This window comes from Manacus candei, unplaced genomic scaffold, assembly GCF_025592945.1.
Source record: "Manacus candei isolate 608988 ecotype Guabito, Panama unplaced genomic scaffold, ASM2559294v1 h1tg000071l, whole genome shotgun sequence".
Classification (NCBI taxonomy): domain Eukaryota; kingdom Metazoa; phylum Chordata; class Aves; order Passeriformes; family Pipridae; genus Manacus; species Manacus candei.
In genome coordinates this window covers 86537-107548 of record NW_026138119.1, presented here as the reverse complement: position 1 = coordinate 107548, position 21012 = coordinate 86537, and the positions used below count along the sequence as shown (strand labels likewise).

General features: G+C 37.1%; 2 protein-coding genes across 7 annotated transcripts in view; one reads left to right on the top strand and one right to left on the bottom strand.

Moving 5' to 3' along the window:
- The window catches only part of LOC127480068 (uncharacterized), a 41394-nt gene extending 26545 nt beyond the window's left edge, over positions 1–14849 (top strand). The window contains exons 3-4 of one of the 3 annotated variants that reach the window (XR_007907755.1): positions 324–392; positions 14270–14849. Coding sequence is in view for 1 of the 3 variants with exons in the window: in XM_051807784.1 (XP_051663744.1) it covers positions 324–342 (19 nt within the window). In the remaining 2 variants the exon portion in view is untranslated. Of the gene's footprint in view, positions 1–323; positions 501–1305; positions 1440–14269 lie in introns of those variants that run through there. The other 2 variants (XR_007907754.1, XM_051807784.1) reach the window with 2 other exon arrangements.
- The window catches only part of GARNL3 (GTPase activating Rap/RanGAP domain like 3), a 39622-nt gene continuing 19140 nt past the window's right edge, over positions 531–21012 (bottom strand). The window contains exons 15-29 of one of the 4 annotated variants that reach the window (XM_051807759.1): positions 20145–20266; positions 19287–19391; positions 16758–16832; positions 15710–15821; positions 14877–14975; positions 14189–14305; positions 13367–13539; positions 12895–13053; positions 12109–12175; positions 11072–11179; positions 10528–10646; positions 9969–10104; positions 8711–8920; positions 8291–8402; positions 531–1329 (exon numbers count right to left, since the gene is read on the bottom strand). In XM_051807759.1, coding sequence (XP_051663719.1) covers positions 1224–1329; positions 8291–8402; positions 8711–8920; positions 9969–10104; positions 10528–10646; positions 11072–11179; positions 12109–12175; positions 12895–13053; positions 13367–13539; positions 14189–14305; positions 14877–14975; positions 15710–15821; positions 16758–16832; positions 19287–19391; positions 20145–20266 — 1820 coding nt within the window. In that variant the 3' untranslated portion in view covers positions 531–1223. Of the gene's footprint in view, positions 1330–5580; positions 7563–8290; positions 8403–8710; positions 8921–9968; positions 10105–10527; positions 10647–11071; positions 11180–12108; positions 12176–12894; positions 13054–13366; positions 13540–14188; positions 14306–14876; positions 14976–15709; positions 15822–16757; positions 16833–19286; positions 19392–20144; positions 20267–21012 lie in introns of those variants that run through there. The other 3 variants (XM_051807758.1, XM_051807760.1, XM_051807761.1) reach the window with 3 other exon arrangements.

Here is a 21012-nt window from a genome sequence, read left to right as displayed (position 1 = left end):
TCCCGCTCCCCGGGCCGGGGCTGCTGAGGCGTCTCGGTGCCCGCCGGGGTGCCCTGCCTGCGACTCGTACCCGAGGGCGGCAATTTCTACTCGTTAGGAATATTCCTGTAATTAATATGATATAAAATGCACTAGCGTTTATCATACTGCCTTAAAAATCACTTATTCTCTGTCCTTCTGTTAGAGGCAGCGTGTTGCTGGAACCGTCCAAGAATCTGAGCATGAAAACTGCATCCCCCTTACTGGATTAATTTGGACATTATTTACTTTTTCCTTTAATATGTACTTAACTTGTATTTATTCTCTTCTGTTTCTAATTGCAGGGTTTGCCCGTTGCTGTAGTCCTGCTCCATGGCTGGTGATACCTGAAATCTTCCCACGTTTAGCTTGAGGTGTGTCCAATGGTGCCTGTGTTAAGGAACTGGGTTATGGCCTTCTTGGTAACCAAAGAGTTTAATGTTTTTATATTAAGCATCATAAATTTCAATCTGAAGTGACTTTTCATAGGGAAATTTATTAAAGATGCTCCTAAGAGAGCCTTGAGCCACAGTCTCCTCTGGCAGAACAGAGCTGTAGCTGTATGGTAGTGAGCTGTAATAATGTGGATTCTTGCTCCTCCTCTCATGAGAAGACATGCCAGTATCTTTTCTTCTGCTATGTAAATTAGATTTTAATTTTGTAAATAAATAAATTAAATTTCCTTGCTCCACTCTACCTTTTCTTTATGGCGTGTTACAGTGAAGAAGGTCATGATGTAGCCTGGGTAATGTTACTTGCAGAGTGCAGTATTTGACATTTGTATTGCTGCTACAATTTCTGGGATGCCTGACCACAGACTAAGTCTTAATCCCAAATGGAGATGAATGCTTGGCCTTCACACCTGTGAGGGTTTTTTCCTACTGCTGTCAAGTTGGCTAGGAATGCATTTAAATCACAGGAAGGGCTGGAGCTCTTAGGAGAATGTCTCCAAGACTTCGGGAAAGATTGATGGTTTTTCAAAAGGAATGACAGGGTCTGGGAGACAGCAAGAATATACACTTAGTCAGAAAAGGAAAAATACTATCTTTTCTAGTGTTAATTTAAAGGGTAAAGATCTCCAAATGAAGCAGGTCTCAAAGTCTAAAAGATGCCTGGAAACATAAACCAATTTGGATTATAGTTTTGGTCAAAGATGGGTAAAGCTTAAGATACAAACACCAATCTCACAGGTAGGATATAGCCCTTCAAAGAACGCAAATGGAATCGGTAATCCAGAGCTCTATGCTACCTCCTGTCTTTTTAATTTCTTGTCTTTTTTCTTTCCAGATTTGGAGTGCACTAGTTCCGCATCTGTGAAAGAAAGAAGTGAGGTCAAATTTATAGTTTATTACATATGAAGGAATAAATCATCTGTTTCTCCTTCACAGAGGTGATAAATAGCACTTAAACAGTTCCAGATGTAATAGGACTGTTTCTATTTGGATGTCACATCTAAAACACAAACCATACACGCTATCAAATGACATTAAAACCAATGGTAATACATCATCATTTAAGACAAGTGGTAAAGAGTCTTTGAACACAAATGTAGCAACAGTCTTAACAATATGCAATTATTAAATTACAAAGCAGTCTGCTACCATTCAAAGGCTTAATTAAACTGACATTTCAGATTGATAACACTCTGCATAAACCTTTACAGACATAACATTTTCCATTCAACCAGATAAATACCTAATAGAGCTATAAATAAGCAGAAAATAATATCTTAATTTTCTCTTCAAGTCATATGCTAATATCGCGATTTCCAGTAGCAAACAGGAATCAGTCAGTTACAGGTCAGCAACAAAGGGAAGCAGCTAGGCAGTATACAAGCTGATGAAATTGCTGTGCTCAACTAATAAGAATAAAAATACTTTCTAATCTGCATGCAAGTACCAATATTTGCTGCATAATCTCTGGAGCCTTCCCATATTGTTAATATTAGGTTCCCAGGGTATAATTTATTCCTTCACAAAATCAGACTAAGCCTATCTGAGAAAATAGTGCTTTAACAGAATTAGCAAGCACTGTGCACATGAACCATGACATCGAATTGTTAACAATGAAAATAGTATGGTACTCATTTTCATACACAGAAGCCAACAAAAATTATTTTTAACTTCCTTATTGCTTGCAGATGGGACTTTTCCCTCCACCACCTTTTATGATCCCATTATTTTAGATTCCTATATATATAATCTTGGGACTTTTAATCCCCTAAAATTTATGGTGGAAATTACAAATATATATATATTTGTATATGTATATATATTGAAAACCAAATCCAAACACAAAGGATTATATATTTCAAATGCAGACTAAGCCAACAGCTCTGGAAAAGCCATTGCATCTGCAAGCACAAGTTATAGACTCACACCTTTAAGAAAACATACATGAGCTGGCTGTTACTTGGTCAAACATACATAGAACAGCAGAAAGTATGTCAGGAGCAGCAACTTTGACCATACGTAACTGGTTAGGCGGTACCCATCCCCTGCCTTATTAAGCACTATTTAAATATTTATTCAGTTTACTATCACAGTACTAAAAAAAATAAAATAAAAATATCAATTTGAATCTACCAATCAATTCCAAATGCTTGTGCTTTTATAGAAATAATCTCATGAAGGCAGATAGCAAACCCGCTATTCATTCTAGGTGCATACTTGCATGTATGTTATGCATCGAAAAAAACCAACCACCCACTGCCAACAACAAAACAAAAAAACCAACCAAACAAAAAACCAAAACAAAACCACAACGAAACCAACCAACCAACCAAAAAAACCCCACACCAAACACACTCAACCCCAAGAAACCAAACCAACCAAAACAAACCAAAAGAACCCCACCTCAGCCCCAGACAACGGAAGGACTGTAACTACAACAGGCCCTACATTTTCCTTGCCAGCCTGGAAAGAATGTATGCATGCATCCATTCACTGCATGATCTCTTGCTACCCATGAACAGCTATAGACCTTTCAAATTGCATGTGGGTCTTTGTTTCTTATTAGAGGGAAGTGTTTTGTTACTTTCAAACACTTTTAAGATTTATGTGTACTGCATTGACACTAGAAGAAAGAACTGGACAAAAATGACCATTAGTCTGCAACAGTTTCTAAAGCCCAAACTGGGCTTTAGGGACCTTGGAAAGGGCCCATCAAAGCCTCAGCCTTAAGGGCTGCATATTGTGTGTGTGAAAGAATTAACTTAGCTCACGTGTCTTGGGGTTCTTGAGTCACACTTCAAAGCTGGATAGTTTATATGCATGCTGTGATTCAAATGCAGGACAAAGATGATGAGTAGCTCAAAGTGCTGCATACCCATTTTGAGAATATTTTTGAATGGAGGTTCATGGGGTTGGGTACTGGACTACATGATATGCAGTGGTCCCTTCTAACCTCAACTATTTTGTGATTCCATGCATCGTTACCCATGCTGGTGCCGAGGCACAAGTACATTCTAAATTAACTGCCTGAACAGTCTAACGCTTGCACCAAAGTAAATGACATTCCTGTAATTTAGTCCCCCTAAGGCACAGTGCTGAAGTGGTGACAATACCATTATCAAAAAGGCGTTAAGAGCCCTGCTGCTGCCAACAAATCCAGCACATTGGGATAGAAAATATTTCTTGCAGAAACTTAGCCAAGAGTCCTGAACGGGCCTTCAGTTAACCTTAGCCTGACAGAAAGTGTTCAACCTGGTAACAATTCTTCCATCATGGAAACAATGTCTTCCATCCATCTGTAGCAAGATTTTTCAGTTTTCCTATTAGAACAACACCCATCTCACATAGTTGTAGATTCAAAGATTATCTTTTCTCCCAACCATGAGATGGTCAGCCAACATCAAGAATGCAGCCTACAGGCAGCTTTAACATATGATGTTAAAGTAGGAAGGGTTGTGCTTAGGGTACACATGGCTACAATTTGTGCCCAGGATTACTTTTTAAGTTTTAATGAGTATATGCATGCACATGCTGGAAAAGCAGAAGGGAAACAACATGGCTCTAAATGCTGGAGTGAAAGATAGTATAGTTGCCCATCCCAGCAGCCTTCTAACGAGCCTTGTCCTCTTACACCAGTCTGAAGTAGGAGAGGTTCCACAGATGTATAAAAACCTTGCCCTTCATAAATGATGCACAACAGCTTATATATCAATACCACCAACTGCCTCTTGATTTTGATTAGCAGTCTGAACGGTAGGGATCTAAGACAATATTTTGAGAGAAACAGTGACTAGAAGCTAGTTCAGAGAATACCAACTCATCACACTAAGAAGCACAGAGTTCATGGTAGTCGGATGAGACTATTAAGAACACACAGAAACCATGTCCTTGTACAGTAGATATTTGTCCTGCTATGCCAGCAATTTCACATTATTGTGTTGATATTTTGTCTTTTGACACAATAAATGAGATACAGAATTTGGTTCTTGTGGCTCACGTCAAATGAAACTGGAATATTATTACCATGTTCTCTGCCTTCTACCTATACTCTGCTGCTCTCATACAGTAAGTAGGTAGTAAACTACACTTACATGACCCTAAAGCCTCAAATACCATCTCTAGATGTCACATAAAACAAACTAGAAGTTGCATCATCCCTCCCTACTTCTTTTGCTAGGTCTGATATTATCCCTATAAGATGCACTGATTAATTACAGAAGCAAAAACTCAGTAAGTGGAAGCCTTGTTAAGGCACTTATTGGACACATTAAGAATGAAGATACGTAATTTTTTTCCCAGGATTCAGATACTTCCTGTCCTATATGAGTAACAGTCTGTTAGGTCTGGCAGTTCTCACTGTGACCTGAGTAACAGCTTCTACCTGACCCATCAAATCAAGCTATAGAATAAAATTCAGGTGGGAGGTAGGAGGGGATGCAGTTGCTGGGCTGCCCTCTTCAAATGATACCAACATCCTGTTCCAGATAAGTACAAGGCTGATCTGGTTTTGTCTAGCTTAAGCAATCAAATATCTGTACTCTTACAGTTCATTGGCTAGATATCATCAATGCTGTGATTACAGGCAGACCTTCAAAGGATCTTTCACTCACACACACACACACACTCTCCCACTCTCTCCTTATTTGAAGTAATACTTTACAGCTACTGCTGTACTTCTGGTTAAAGAAAATAACTCTTGCTTTATGGCCCTTTCTTCTATAATTATATCTAGAATTCACAAGTGCCACACCTATATGCATTCTGACTACCATCATAGGCAGGAGTCAAGCTTTCTGTCAAGCTCTTCTCATTTTTCTTGATCTCTCTAGTGTTCCACCTCTAAGGCTAGTCTTTCAGGATACCTAAATATGTATTTGTTCAGGTACTTCACAACAAGTTTTAAAATCTCCATATGTCACTTCAACTGCTATTAAACCATAGTAATAATTTTAAATCATGCTATAATAGCACAGATGAACGTCTGCAATGTATTTAAAATCTGATATCCTAACAGGGCAAAGCAAAGTTTCCAGTTAAAATTATATTTTAACTAAAGTCCCAGTTTTGCAACACACTGGTATATTCTTCAAAAACACCCACACAACAGAAATTAAATACTACGTTGAGAAATTTTATTGGGAAAACGTGGTTCTTTTGCTTTCTAAAAATACTTAAGTGCTAGCAGTGTCCCTGGAAGTGGATTCAGTACAGAAGTGTTTACAGCTTCCAGGAGAATAAGCACTATGTGATACTTTCAGATTGATTTTTTAAACCTTAGCTGCCCACATAAATAAGGATAGGGTAAATTAACACAGTCTCTAGAAATAACATTCTCAAAAAAGAATTATAAGCTCTTGCAAAGACTTTGCTCTGGTACTTCCTTTTAGATGCTTATTAAGGCTCACCCCACATATCTATGAGTGCAAAACCCACTAAAGTAATAGTAGCCTTTTGCTCCTAGACTAATTGCTGTTGAAAATATTGCTTCTTCTCTTGATTAGCCACTCCAGTTGAGAATATGAAATGATGCTTCCAGATAAGGCCTTAGATATTTTCTTAGGTGGAGCAATTCAGCCATTATATACAATAAACTGAGAAAAAAGTACTTTGCAAAAGCAGTTTTACATTCAGACAGACGGCAGAAAAAGGCACACATCTCCAGATGACCAGACTTGAACAGAAAGTGAAATCATGACGTGAATGGTACTGTGAAATAAAATCAAGGATACGGGAGTATTTCTACATAAATAACAAGAAATACTTGCTAATAAAGCTAAAAACTTCATATATAAAAAGGTTGGAAGCATCATGCTTTCATGAAAAAAACCAAAACCAAACAAAACAAACCCCTTGCAAAGGGGTTCTGGAGGAAAGGGTTAAAAAAAAAAAAAAAAGAAATCAACTTTTCAATATAAAACCAATATAAAACATAAGAGCCAAGATGACTATTTCATAGAAAACTAGCTTATTATCAGTGAAATTTCAGTCTCCATCCAGTTAGAAAAATACAATTGTCTGGAACAATGACTTACACTGTTGGTGCTAGTGCAGACATCAGCTAATGCTGATGCCTGCACAGGAATCTCTGTGTAGTCAAAACAATCGGGGTTGGCTCTTCTGCCTGTAATGGAAAAATCTGCAGATGCACTACAATAAAAGTTTTCCAGTAGATGGATTGGGGTTTTGATTTAGGGTTTTTTTGCTTGTTTGTTTGTGGGTTTTTTAGGGGTTTTTTACTTCCAATTCTTAAGAAATATTTTGAAAGCTTGTGTTTTCTATATAAAGTTTCTCTGCTCAAGGATTCTTAACGCCAAAACAGTTTTCAAGTTTCTCTAAACAATGTGCATGGACAAGCCAAAGCAAAGAAAGCAGTATCCTCATATCTTACCTGATTATTCAGTGAACATACCAGAGCTGCATCATTTCAAAGACTGACTGTATTGTTTGAAATGACCTTGCCTGCAAGCCTCTTTTTTTTGTTGTTGTTTTGTTTAAGACTGAAAAACCAAAAGCATTGATTTATATTATAAAATTCCTCTTTTTACATGACATACACTGTTGTAAAACAACTCATGATAGACACAACAGCAATTAACTTTGCTGCATGTCATTCAGGTACTTCAAAGTATAAGAAGCTCAGAACAAGTAATACTTCTCATTTACTTCAGTTTCAGCCTAAATCTATCATTGATTACCTACTTGTTAGAATGCCACAAAAAGTAATGGTTTGTTAACTGAGAAAACATACCTATGTCAAAGATATAAGCATTACCAAATCAGGCTGTGCTAGCCAGAACAACATGGGTTCTATAAAGATTTATCACCAGTACTTCCAGCCACATTTTACCACCAGAAGCAGTGTTTGTGACATTCCCATAGAGCTCACAGAGTTGTAAGAAAATGTGAAGTAAGGAACAAAGGTTTTCTGACTGTCTTCATTTCAAGTCAATGATGTCTTCATCATATAAAGAAATCAGCTGAAATGGATAGCTAGATGGTGAGCTCCCCTCCCTGTGTGCTAAAGTATCAGGATCTGAACTAGTGGAAAGATGACGTGTTTCAGAATAGCTTTCAAAAGAGCTTGAGATTATCCTGCAAAGACGAAGACAAAAGTTACTAAAAAAAATACAGTTTGAGGCAAGAAGGAACAACAGCTATTTCTAAACTCAATCAAGTTATCCTAAAGACAGATACAGACCACTGCAACTGAGTTTCCTCCCGTTTTACTCTACTGAAAATAATCAAAAGGTAGTATTAATGAAGTCCCTCATCCAACAAACTTCCAAATGGAGAACTAAACTGAACATGGTTTTACACTGCAGCAGATTTTTTGTTTGGTTGGTTAATCTCAGTCTCCTGTATCTTGGCTGAATTCTGCCAGTATTCTACACAAACACAGCTTATGAAAACAGTGAAAACAAGAGAATGGCAGTGGGGTCAGTGCCGAATAGACAAATGCTATGGTGTTTCTTCACAAAATTTATTCTGGAAATAGCAACACAAGAGCATATGAAGGAAAAAGCAAGAGAGTCTGCAGAGTGCAGACTCAGTAGTCCAAATCTTAATTACAGGCTCAGTTGCAGCAGGCCCCCACAAAATCCCATTTAGTCTTGCTTTGCTCATCCATGTGTCTTAAGCAAAAAGTATAATCGGATCAGTACTTACCGTAATAAGATACTCTAGCAAACACATTAGCATGAAAGGCATATGGCTATACAAAGGTCTCAGTCAGCCCCAGCCAACTGAGATAAGCATGAACAATCAATTCTGAATATATTTACAGTCTAACTCAGTCTCTTTTCTAAAGCCAGTATATTTACCTGTCACTACTAGTCGATCTTACTGCTCCCTGCTTGGGGTCTGACTGTCTTCGAGGAACCTTTTTGTGCTTCTGTGCACTTTCTGTCCTGGGTATAGGCTCATCCAAAAGGCCTCAATAAAAGAATAAAAGACTTAATACTCTCAACAGAAAATAAAGCATTCATGAAAATGTTAAGGGATCTGTTGCTAGTTTCCATTACTAACCATCTCTACCTGGCTTAGAATATGGTCATCTTATACATGATCAGACAATGGCTGTACTATTTGCAAATAATGTTTCCTCACAGTTTCATTTTGTTGTTCATTTTAATAATTTATGAATACTAGCTGCATGTTACAAATCTAACTGTGATGGCCCAAAGATTAGAAAGTGTGTAATTGGCAACTGATATATACACTGAAGAATGAGGAGAGTTTACCCAGCAATTCTTTACGTGTTCTGCTTGCAATTTCTTTAATTTCCATACGAGATAAGGATAGTGAGTGTGTAACTGGAAGTGAGGCAATGCCACTGGATGTTGTAGTAGCGATGACCTTGGGAGCCAAAGGTGACTTCAGAGGTCGTTCAATGCTTCGCCCAACCAGATTGCTGAGAGGAATTTTGTACAGGTTTCTGCATGGAATTTCACCTGAAATACAGAAAGAAATAAGAATGTTACATTTTCACAACAGAATCAGTTCTTAGCACTTCCAAATGAAAAGTTATAAAGGAAAGTTATACTTGTTGAGCTGGGTGTTTTTTAACCCAAATGACAAAGATTCTTCTTGCTCTGGAGATCTTTCAATATAAATAAGTTAGGAGGAAGAAGAAATAAGAGAAAAAGAAGATTGATTCTTGGTGACATGAAGAATCAGCAGCAGACCCAGGAAGTAAATTAATACAACTTCAGGCTGGTACTTTGACTATTACAACATGACTCTGCACTCTGCAATATTCCCCATGCATTTTAACATACTGCAAATATATTGGAGCCTGGATCTCAAGTAGTTTAAATTATGACACCTCCTCTTAGGCAGCATAAAATAGCATGTTTTCCTAATTCCTAGAAAAAAACTAAACTGCCTTTAAAAAACTGAAAATGTGGTTACCTTCTCCTTCCCCCTTCTGCTAACAGTGCACCAGCAGATTTAAAGAAGAAAGGTATACATACATCTTGCATTATCTAGTTAATGTTCTCTTGTTTCTCCATTATTGTTACACTATAGATTGATTGTTCACAGATCATGTTACACTAAATTGACTGTGCAAACTTTTTCAAGGCTAGAACTTACTTTTGTTTCACAAAAGAGCTTTAGCCATCCAGTGGTAGTTTAGCTTTTCTTAAATGAAAGGCATGGTGTATGCAAAATCTCAAGTTTTCCCACTATTTTATGCCTCTTTTTGCATTATTCGTCGTGGCCATATTACCAAAGATGCATCAAGCTACTGAAGCTTAATTCCTCCCTTCCTACAGAAATTATTTCTTCAGAACAGTGCTACCATGTATTTAGAAAAGATCGTACAGGGCAAAAGCTCAGCCAGGTAATTCATATCTGTCACTAAATAGAAAACCTCTTATCCTCCAGACTCTCAGCTAGGAACTCAAGATCTTTTACCATCTTTACTAAAGATCAGCTTCACTGAGATGTGATAGCTATTGGAATTATTAGAGACCATTATTCAAGCTGCCACATTACCTTCTAGAGAAGAAAGAGGACATTCTGGCTTTTCGTAAGCTGTCGGTGTTTGAGGAGAACTCTTTGAACTCATTTCCTTAGAGCTGCTGTCTGATGATCCACTTACTGCAGCAGTTGCTTTAAAATAAATGTCTGACTGAAATGACAAATAACTCATCATTAGTACAGTGAGACTTTCTTAACCATCTTCCAAGTAAGAGTTTGTCCACTATGTTCTACTGTCACTATTACTGTATTGCTGCTTGGTCAACAAGGGTTGGTCATAGAAAGGTTATCACTGTAAGTGGAGGGAACATCTGTGATGTTGAGCAGAGCATTTGCCCCATAAACAGCCAAGTATCTTAGAACTGTATTACCGCAACCAATAAAGGGCAGCATGATCAATCCTGATTCTCTTTGTACTTGATATAAACTAAAAGCAAACATGAACAGTCAACACAGATCAAATAGCACATATTTCAGTTTTGGCTTGTTAGGTTTTTAGCTGCAGCAACTTTTATGTGAATTAGATCCCAATTATATCACAGAAATAGTCAAACATGATTTTACTGTGTCTTACCCTTGATGCTACAAGTTGAAGCTCAGGCACAACTGCTGTGTGGACTAAGTTCCCATTCACCACTAGTCGGATCTCAATGGAATCAGTAGTGAAAGCAAGGATATAAGGGAAAGCACAGACTGCAATGAAAGAAAAGTTATTTGGCAAAGAAAAATGGTGAAATTCTTTAATGTGAAAGTTTTTCGGATGCTCCATGAAAACTGTTCTTGATCTCTTCTGGCATCTCCCTTTCCTATGAAAAGTTTGTCTAACTGGATGGACATGGAGCTACATCAAGCCTGAAGAAAACTTCACTCTCCATGCCTGGCAGAATGTAGAGAGAATGTAAAATGAAAAACAGAAGAAAGAGTTCAGCAAAGGAAGAACTTGGCACCAAGACTACACTTTCTAAATTTAATCATATGCAGAAACTAAGCTCAAGTGGCATCATGAATGTAAAAAAGTAATGAAGTGTTCCTAGAACATGGTAATTCCACTAAGAACCAAGTGCAAGCTAATATTGTAATGAAAAACAACCATCTAGTAAAAAGAGATATTTTCTTACCAACAGCATATGGAACTTGATTCCAGCTGAACTGGAAGTCATAAGCTGATGGCTGGATCAGCGGAGAACCTCCACTGAAAGGATATACCTTTCTGTATTGGCAAACATCTGTAACAAAATAGAAAAAAGCAGCATCAATAACCAGAGGAGGCCACGAAGTTGGTAAGAGGACTGGAGCACCTCCTCTGTGGGGACAGGCTGAGAGAGTTGGGGCCATTCAGTCTGGAGACGAGAAGGTTGTGTGGAGACCTCATAGCAACCTTGCAGTATCTGAAGGGGCCTCCAAGGAACCGGAGAGGGACTCTTCATCAGGAAATGTAGTGACAGGACAAGGAGTAATGGGCACAAAGTAAAAGTGGGGAAATTTATGTGAGATATCAGGAAAAAATGTTTTATTGTGAGAATAGTAAGATTCTAGAACATGGGAGGTTGTGGATGCCCCAACCCTGGCAGTGTTCAAAACCAGGTTGGATAAGGCCTTGAGCAACCTTTTCTAGTGGGAGGTGTCCGTGCACATGGCAAGGGGGGTTGGGACTAGACGATCTTTAAGGTCCATTCCGATCCCTTAACATTCTATGATTCTATATCCAAGACCATTTTATAAAAGGAGATTGAGAGAATTACAATGAAATAATGCAATAGTGCCAAGAAGTAGGCAGAAGAAAAAACCACAAAGACAGAATGGGACATCACACAAGGAAAAAGGGATGAAATGCTAAATTGTACATGTCTTGAAAACACCTAATAACTGTGTAACTACCTAAAGAATGAGCCAAATCTGAAAAAAACGGGACTTTTTTTAACATGGCAACATCTATAAATATAGAGATGCACATCTATAAAACAGCTAGTATGTCTAAAATAATACTTGAATTTCCAGTCTCTCCAATATGCATTTAAGTTCAAAAGACTATATTTTACAAACTTTCCAGGAAATACTAAAATTTATTTTAAAATACAGACCTGGACTCCTATGAAAAAAGAATTATATACACAGATTGCACTATTACCATTTTTGTCCTTCCGTTAACACTTACAGTTATAACACAACAGTAGACCAGCTTCACCATCTTCATATACATCAATAGCCGCAACAAAATTAACCTGCAATGATAATGGAAAAGGTTAAGAGCAGGCAGAAGATATTGTGATTATTCCAGCAGGGTTTTGACTAACAAGCAAGACAATCAGTTGGAGGATAAAAGGAAAAAAAAAGAAATAAGTAAATAAATAGATAAGCATGTTCTAAATGCAGACTCTTATGTTATTAATTTTAATGTCCAGCATAGAAAGATTCAGTTATTACTTGACTGGGCAGCAGTTTCTTAAATAGAAATATAAGCTATGTGTAAAAATCTTAGCCATAGTACATGCAAATAGGCAAATCTGAATGAGATACTGGTGGCCAACAACTGAAGTTATTATGATGCAATTTCATAAACAACAAAACTTTGATACCACAAAGATGAAGCGAAAAGCAAACTGTTGACTAAGAAAGGAGAAAAATGAATTTACGATGGTAACAATATTCCAGAGCCTGAAACACAGTCTCTTTCCTGTGGCTGGCTGGTGTCCAGCCAAGGTCAACCCACCACACATATATCTTATAACTACTTCTCTTGGGAGTTGTTGTTATCACATATCCCAAAAGGAACAAATATCTCTGGGTGCCATAAAGCAGCATTATAGAAGTGAAAAGTAACAGAGACGAGGATCTCCATAAATTACACTCCCAGAAGGTCAGCATAGGATGCACTGGGTCTGCAAGAAGTTATGTTCAGTGGGGCTCTGCGAAAACATAGGTTTCAATGATGCAAACTTACTTTGTTTGTTTCAACATGATGCAGTCTGTAAGACTCCCCCGTGCTCTCATTGACTAAGTCAAACTGGTGCCGATATGCTACACAGATCATATTGTCACTCTCTCCAGTAGGTCCATCCACCAGCGTCATAACCACTGGAGGGTCAGAAAGGCATATTTCCTATAACATAAATAAAGGAATTATTCTCTTTTTCAAGCTCCTACTGTGGGTGCTGCAGGTACTCCATGATTTTAAAGGAATGTGCTCTGAGCACAGCAACATAACAAAGAACAAGCTGAAACTTAATTTCTAAAAAAACCTGAAAGATTTCTTTGGCATATATATGATCGAACTCCATCATATGACATCTCACTTTTATTTGTCGGGAGGTTTGAGGTGATGATAATGCACGTTCTTTGCCTTTTCCACACTCCCTGCCCTAGCTGATTGCTGCCCAGTCTGTTAAGGTAATTTGTAATTAGATTACACATACCCGGATGTACTGGAACTCCTCTACTGGAGATTCAGGTGATGAGAGCACAGAGCTGCTGGTTAAACTGTGGTGTGGATTATATTTCTTTGTGACAAGAAGTAGTTTGTTTCGAATAGCCACAACAATCCTCAGTTCACTTCCATGGTGAGTATTTATGGCATACAAATGGCAGCCTGAGGAAATAATGTTCTAGACTGTAGGTGGTTGGGGTAGGGTCAGATTTTTTTTTCTGTATTTGTATGATGATTAGTACAACAGGATTCTGATGCATGTCTTAGCAACACAGAATGAAACCCCCCTCAATAGGATAACATCAACTTCTAGAAAAAGACAAAAGCCTATGACTCCTTTGAAATCTATTTTACCCTTATTCCTAAATACATAGATTTTCACTATTCTGCAGGTTCCAGCTTTCCACAGCAGCTTGCTTCTGAAGACCAGAAAATGTTTATGTCTACTAAAATAATCAGCAACACCCAGACTAATCTAAGAACTACTATTTAATGGAGATTTGCCAGTGTTCCTTGAACTTAAAGTGTGCTTTATTTCAGTTTAAATCCCTGCAGAATTCTTCTCATACCTCCCAATCCTGAAATCCTATTTTTCTTTAACACTTTTCATCAGCAGCAATTGTCAAGTAGCATGATACTTTTACAACATTCTAATTCTGGATTATATCATGCTAGTTTTCAAATACAAGTTTAACAAAGTTTAAATTAACTGTCAAGAGAAAACACTAAAGTGAACACCTACAACTGCCTCAAGGGAGCTAAAAAGCCCCTGGCAACTACTGGCATCATATCACAGTGGAAATTAAATCACCTTTTGTTCTCTCTAGTTTATTTTCTCTGCAGTCGTATTTGCTTCTTATAATTTGCTTTGTCTCTATATCTTTTTGGACAGCACTGAGTCTGAAGACAAGGAGACGAGAGTCCTTCCCTGACACAGGAAGAGAACCAGGAAACAAGAAGTTAAAAAAAGAAAATGGCAGTTTGAAATTAATACTTCCAAAGAGAAGCAGCATCTAACAAATAGAGCAAATATAAGCAAAGCATAATGCTTTAAGTTGTTTTATACCAGAAGCTTCAAGAAAATACATTCTATAGCTCTAGGATGTGGTGACATTTAACAGCATAAATACCAACGAAACACATTTTGTAAAATAGTGACAGCATAAGTAATTACCCCCATGTTTTTGTGCAACTGAATGAATATATAATTCAGTCACAGATATTTGCAAAAAAATGTCAAGTTCTAATGGTGGCCATAAACTGACAATACGACCAGTTTCAGGCTTGCCTTGAAGGAAGCACGAATGAGCGTTTGGGTATTTCCACCTCCAACTCCTCCCCAGCCTTTCAGAAAGTAACAGCAGTTTCTGTATGTGCTCCTTCATTCTAAATAAGGCATCTAATATACCTATGCTGATAGAAACAATTGCCTCATGAGACACACATACCCAGCCACAGTCAGATTCATACAGGAATCAAAGAACAGGGACCTCTCCTACCTTTGTCTGTTCGGGCAATCAAAAGATCCAGAGCTTCCAAAACATGCATCTGCTTTATCTGGAGAGTTTTATCAAATACTTGCACTGATGGTTGACCATCTAAAAAAGAAACACACACATGTATTCAAAATCCTGCTAAACTTTGCTAGTCACTGGTTTTGAACTCTTTCTTTCTTGTTATAAAAGACTTGATTTTTTTCTTACAAAAATGAAGAGAGGGGAAAAAAAAACAACCCTCCACAAAGCTGCTACATATACCACAGCATCATAGTCAATACTATCTCACAGGAGAGTTTTATGATTGCCATGGATCAGATTATGCAACTGAAACCTAAAAGGGACTTTCCTTTGGAAAGTTCAAGAACTATGACCAAGAACTAACTTCATTCCCTCAGTCCTGCTGGCCTTATGTGGCACACAGAAGATAAGGGGTCAAAGAGCAATATCAATGCTAATGGAAGAAGCAGGCTTTCACTGTCACATAAGCCCTCAGCTTCATGCTCACTATCATCAAGGGCTAAGAAATCAGACAAGCCATTTAAACACTCCTCAAGCCTGGATGCAACCTCCTAAGTCTTTTCAGATGATCAAGAAAACAACATCTGAAATAAGCAGAAATCTGCATTAACATTCATTCCCCAATATGGCTTGATTCCAGAGCAGAGAGAATTTTTGCAGCTAGGTTACATAAATGCAATAAATTCCCTTGGATTAGTAACTATCCCTATATGTAAAGACCTATCAATAACTGAACAGACCTTATGAACATACATTTTCAAGAAAATGGTCAGATACATAAAAATTGACACAAAAACACTGGATCATTTACTAACCATCTATTAACAAGATGCCAGCATCTGTAGAAACCAGCAAGGACTGGCCCCAAGAATCTGCACAGACAACCTCATGAGGAAAATTACTGCAGAAAGATTGAGATTCCCAAGGCTATGAAGCAACATAAGGGATACAAATTAAGTACACTAAGAAATACAGATCATACAGACACAGAATGTGATGGACAATGGCAAATAATAATATGTAAATGCTTTTGGCAGGATACATTTCCAAACAGTATATTTTTTGAAATACCAAAATTGTGTTAATTTTCTTGCAGAGAAAATTCTGTATTAATTCTGGCTTGGAGACTAGTAAATCTAAGACACATTCCTGAAACACTGGAATTAAAACGCATGCAGCTGATACTCAGTGCAACCCTGGAAATACTCCATATGCATTTTACTTTAAAAAAAACAGATTGATAGACTTAAAACATATGTACCACCACACATACACAATTTGCTTACATTTTATGGTTCAGTTTGTGATGTTTAGTCACTAGCACATGATATAGTTAAAACTGCCTTTCTACTGAATCGTTCTTTCATCCTGTGTTCTTCTCTGTACTTACCTCCCAGAGTCTGCCCCTCCTCTCCCAGTTTATATACTAGCTAGAATCTGAAATTTTAGATGCCGTTCTGAAGCTTCTGTATATAAAATGCATGCAGAAGTGCGCAGTTTGCATATTTCACTCCCTAATGATCTCAAACAAAATCTGGTACTACACACCAGAATGAATGAAAATCACAACTAAATTTTTTTCTAAACTTGTTGAAGTTAAAATAAAAGATGATTGCATTTGGAAAATGGCACTTTCATCAAATTTTCTCAGATATAAAAATGTCCACACTTGCTTTAACTTGAGAAGTGCTTCTGCCCCCAGGCTCATCCTTTATTAATCTGATAGTGACTGCAGAATCACTTTGATACTACACATTTCATTTTTTCTGCTGCAGCATGTAATTACAGAAGTAAATAAAGAGATGCCATACTAGATAACGTTTAATTTTTCAGAAGTTTTCTCAGACAGACAGTTTCACTCACCTCCTTTTTACAAAAGCTTGTGGTTGCCAAGTGAGCTGTGGTATCCCCTTTCACAGTGGTTTTCAATTTCAGTGCCTAATACAAACAGATGTTTTATTTAAACTGAGTTTCTGTCAGCAATACTCAAGCTAATGACTACATAAAAAGGACAATTTAGGGCGAGAAAGTAATTCCAGTTTGGAATTCCTATACCACTTTAAGTAATTAGAAAAGAAGTAGAATTTTGTACTCTGAACAAAGTCTGCATGAATTACTAGATGGTTACTACGTATCTTCTCAGCCAAGACATATATTGGCTGGTTTTTGTTTAGGTTTTTTTGCTTGTTTGCTTTCTAAATGGAAACTCAAAATCAGAAAAGAAGAGTCAAACATAATAACAGAGAAAAACCTCCACCTCAAACAATACAAGCTAAACATCTGCACAATTTACTGTATAATCTAGCTGGATAGAGGATTCTTTTATCAATTACACAAACTGGCTTTTTACTTGCAAAACTTCCAAACAAACACTAAGTCAAACCATCTATCTATCTATGTATTGCTAGGTATCCCAAGGACACACAGTCACAGGATCACAAAATTCTTCTTAATTTTGAAAGGGTCAAGATCTCCAGAGAAATATACATACTTAGTTTCAGTGAGCTGCACAATAAATCTCTTTAAGGTATCCTATATACCTTCATTGCTAACTTTTACAGTCGTATTCCTACAAAATGGTGACACATGGAATTATCACGGCATTCCTTAATGCAAAGCTCAGAACTAACATAAAACTAATTTTATTGCCCCAAGATTTGCCTACAATCATGCATAGTCTCTGTGAAGTGGCAGTAATCAGCTGCATGTACCATTTGCACATTTGCATTAAGCATGGTTGTCAGCTTACGGAGATACACAAAAGACTTCACTGTATGAACATTTTAATTCCATCTCACCAGTCAGAAGAGATCACCTTGACAATAACTAAATGATTTAAATATGCTGCTGAATCAGTCTTCAGTGAGTTTTGTTTACCGTCTAAAAACTCAACTGACTGCAACTAAAGGAGAAAGACATTCATAGTTTGGCAAGAATGATTAACAGTTACTTGGAAGGCATCTTGAAATGTGTTCAAGCCTATAGTTTGTAACTTAGAGGAAAGATACTTCAGACAAGGGAAAGATTTTAATGTGAAAAGAAGCTCCAAGAAAAACGCAAACAGGTATCCATGAAGTTTTTGCCCACATGTTAGATTTTCCTTCAATGAAGATCATGTTAAGGACGGAAGTCTTGCTTAAGAAATGAGTTCCAACTAGATTTGTTACATGAGTATCTTATCAGTGTTTAACTTGTGGGAGGTGGAAGGGGCTCAAGGTTATAGGTTTCTATACTTTTAATAACCCTTTTTTCCCCCTTAACTTATGTAAAGTAAACTTGGGGAATAAAATCATTGGTTACTCCTGTCTCAATATTACAATCACATTCAGCTTTTTTTTTTTTTTAACCTGCCTAAAGTGACTGGTTATTTCAAGGTGATGGGGGATAGAGTGGGCAAAGCACAAAGGAGCAGACTTTGCAGTTCTTGTCAATGCAAGCTTTAATAGCCCTGAGATTTTTCTGAACCAGCTCTCAACCACCCAGTACCATTCACTTCCTTTAACCAGATCTAGAACTTCTTAGAATCATCTATTCCTTAGATTACAAAAAAAAAAAAAAAAAAATAGAAGGGAAGACAGGAGACTTGGGTTTTGTTGGTAAGTGTGAATTTTTGTTTTGTTTCTTTTTTTTTTTTGTTTTGGTTTCCTGGTCTGTTAACTCCTGCTGAGTTAAATCAGCTCAGAAAGAGATATTCTTAAGATAAGCTGCAGAACCATGACACCAGTCCAGAATCAAGAAGAAACAAGTGAGAAAGGACAGGGGAAGCATAGACACTGTTGACTTCTTTGCTACAGTGAACTGTCAGATCAAAGCAGACTATCTTAATCATCAGGAAGCTTTACTCCTCACTGAATCAAGATATTAATAAGCCCATATAAGATTGGAGTTAGCATCTGTTATGTTCAAAGATGTGTGGCAACCTCTGATTTAGCAGAAATATTGTTGAAACTTCTTTCTGACTAAAGTAGGCTAAGTATTTTCTAAGAAATTCAATCTTAATAAAACATATGGAAGAAATCCATGAAAGTTTATGTTTTTCCAAAGCACAGAAAAAGACAGAGCACTCTTCTGCTTGGAGGCAGAACGCATCTGCTGCATAAAGCAGAGAAAGACCTTCTAAGTTTGATTCTAAGGTCCGATTTTTCCAACCTTCATTTAGCTTAGGTACTATATAAGCATTTGTACTTGTTTGTGTACCTTAGGTGCTACAGACAAATACTTCTATTCATATTTTATTTTAACATAGCTTAAAATAATGCAATACTACAAAACTATTTCTGATCACAGAAAACTCCGTGAAGTCCTGACATAACTGCAAGCTAATCAAATTCTAACAAAAGGGGTAACACAGCCTTTGTAACCCTACCTGCATACCTTCTAAACTGACCCTACCTGACCGAGCCGAACAAACTCTGCTTGTCGAGCTTCCTCTTTCTTCCGTGTTGATTTTGGGGACTCTGGTAACACATCACTGAAGGACCTTCTATTGAGCATGTTCTAAAACAGAAAATGTTTCTTTTTTAACCTGAAAAGTTTTCCAAATCTTTTCATCTGAAGTAACTTAATGTGACATCATTTAAATTTTCTGGTTTTGTATACTTTCCTGTAGTGATGAATCTAATTGTTTAGCTTCTCAGAGAGGAGAAATTTCAACTCTTCCAATCCTTGAGTGCTTTACCTTCCAACTGGTCATGGTTTACTACTGTCATGTGGTAAATCATACCACATGAATATATGACATAAATTTATGGAAAAAAACGTTTAGGCAGATCTATTTAGATAAGAGAAATAGACAGTGGGGAAGAAATAGCACCTTGTTAGTTTCAGAAGTATTGAGCTTCTTTTTAGTTAGTTAGGAATTACCTTATTAAGAAGTCTTCATCCTCTAAAATAGTTATCTCATCTAACAATAAAAATGATCCAAATCGACACATAACAGAATGAGTAAATGCAGTTTTTATGGTACAAGACTAATACATATAATATTTTCAGTGCCTAAATTTCCTACTCCCTTGCCATGGGTAAGCTTACACTAAGTATGACATTGTTATGCTTCTCCTCACACCTGGTAAATAGTCCTATCCAGAAAGGACGGTCTGTCAACTTTCATGTAACTGTAAAATAAGTTATATGACAGTTCACATTTAGTCGTACACAATTCAGTGCTCATTAGGATGACATGACAGTCTTTTAAAATATCAAAACAGTGAGGAGGGCACGTGTGAGGGGATGCAGAAAATTCTGACTTACATTTACCCTGTGTAGATCAGGCATCATGTCTTGGTATAAAGAGCGGATCAGCATGTCTAGAGTGCGTTGACGTTTCTGAGAAAATGTTGGTGTTTCCAAGGTGGCTTTTTCCCCATTTATTACTAAAAAATCATGAAAAAAAAAGACATATTACCTAAATGAACTTTGACAATTTCCACTGACTCTAGTTTGCTTCTGTACCAAACCACCTGTTTTGCCTTTATTAATTTAGAGTTGCCTCCTTTTTGCATTTTTTTTGGTTTTAGTGAATAACAATCCCTTAAGCTTAAAAGAGAAAAATTAGTAATAGGAGAATTTCACAAGGCATCCCAATAAACACCTAACTAATAAAAAAATTACAGACAAACTGCTAATCAATTTAAGTATTAAACAATTTAAATACATGAAATGAGTTATCAGTCAAGTTCCTGTCAGGTAAGCATCTAATTGTAATCATCATGAGTAGTTCTCAAAGATTTCCTTCTCGCTGATTCAGAAGGGCAAATAAGGATCAATGAAAACTGGAACTGAACCATTACAGAATTAAAAAGTGCTGCATAGGTGCACTTCAACACCTTTAAGAATATATTCAGAAAAGCTTCTATTTTCAGGTTTTCAGAGATACTAACACTTTCTATTACTAAATTATGAACAGCATTATAAATTCTTTCAGATCTCCAAATCCTTTAAGAAAATGTAAAGCTAAATATGGCTGCACATTCTGCAAATGTAAAAGTCAGCTTGTACCTCGTGGCCTAAGAAGCAGAGAAAATCAGGTTTTTTGTTACTCTTACTAGAACAGTTTGATGGAACCGACGTCCCACCTATGTTACTGATTTGGAAAAAGAAATTGTATACGGATCAGCAA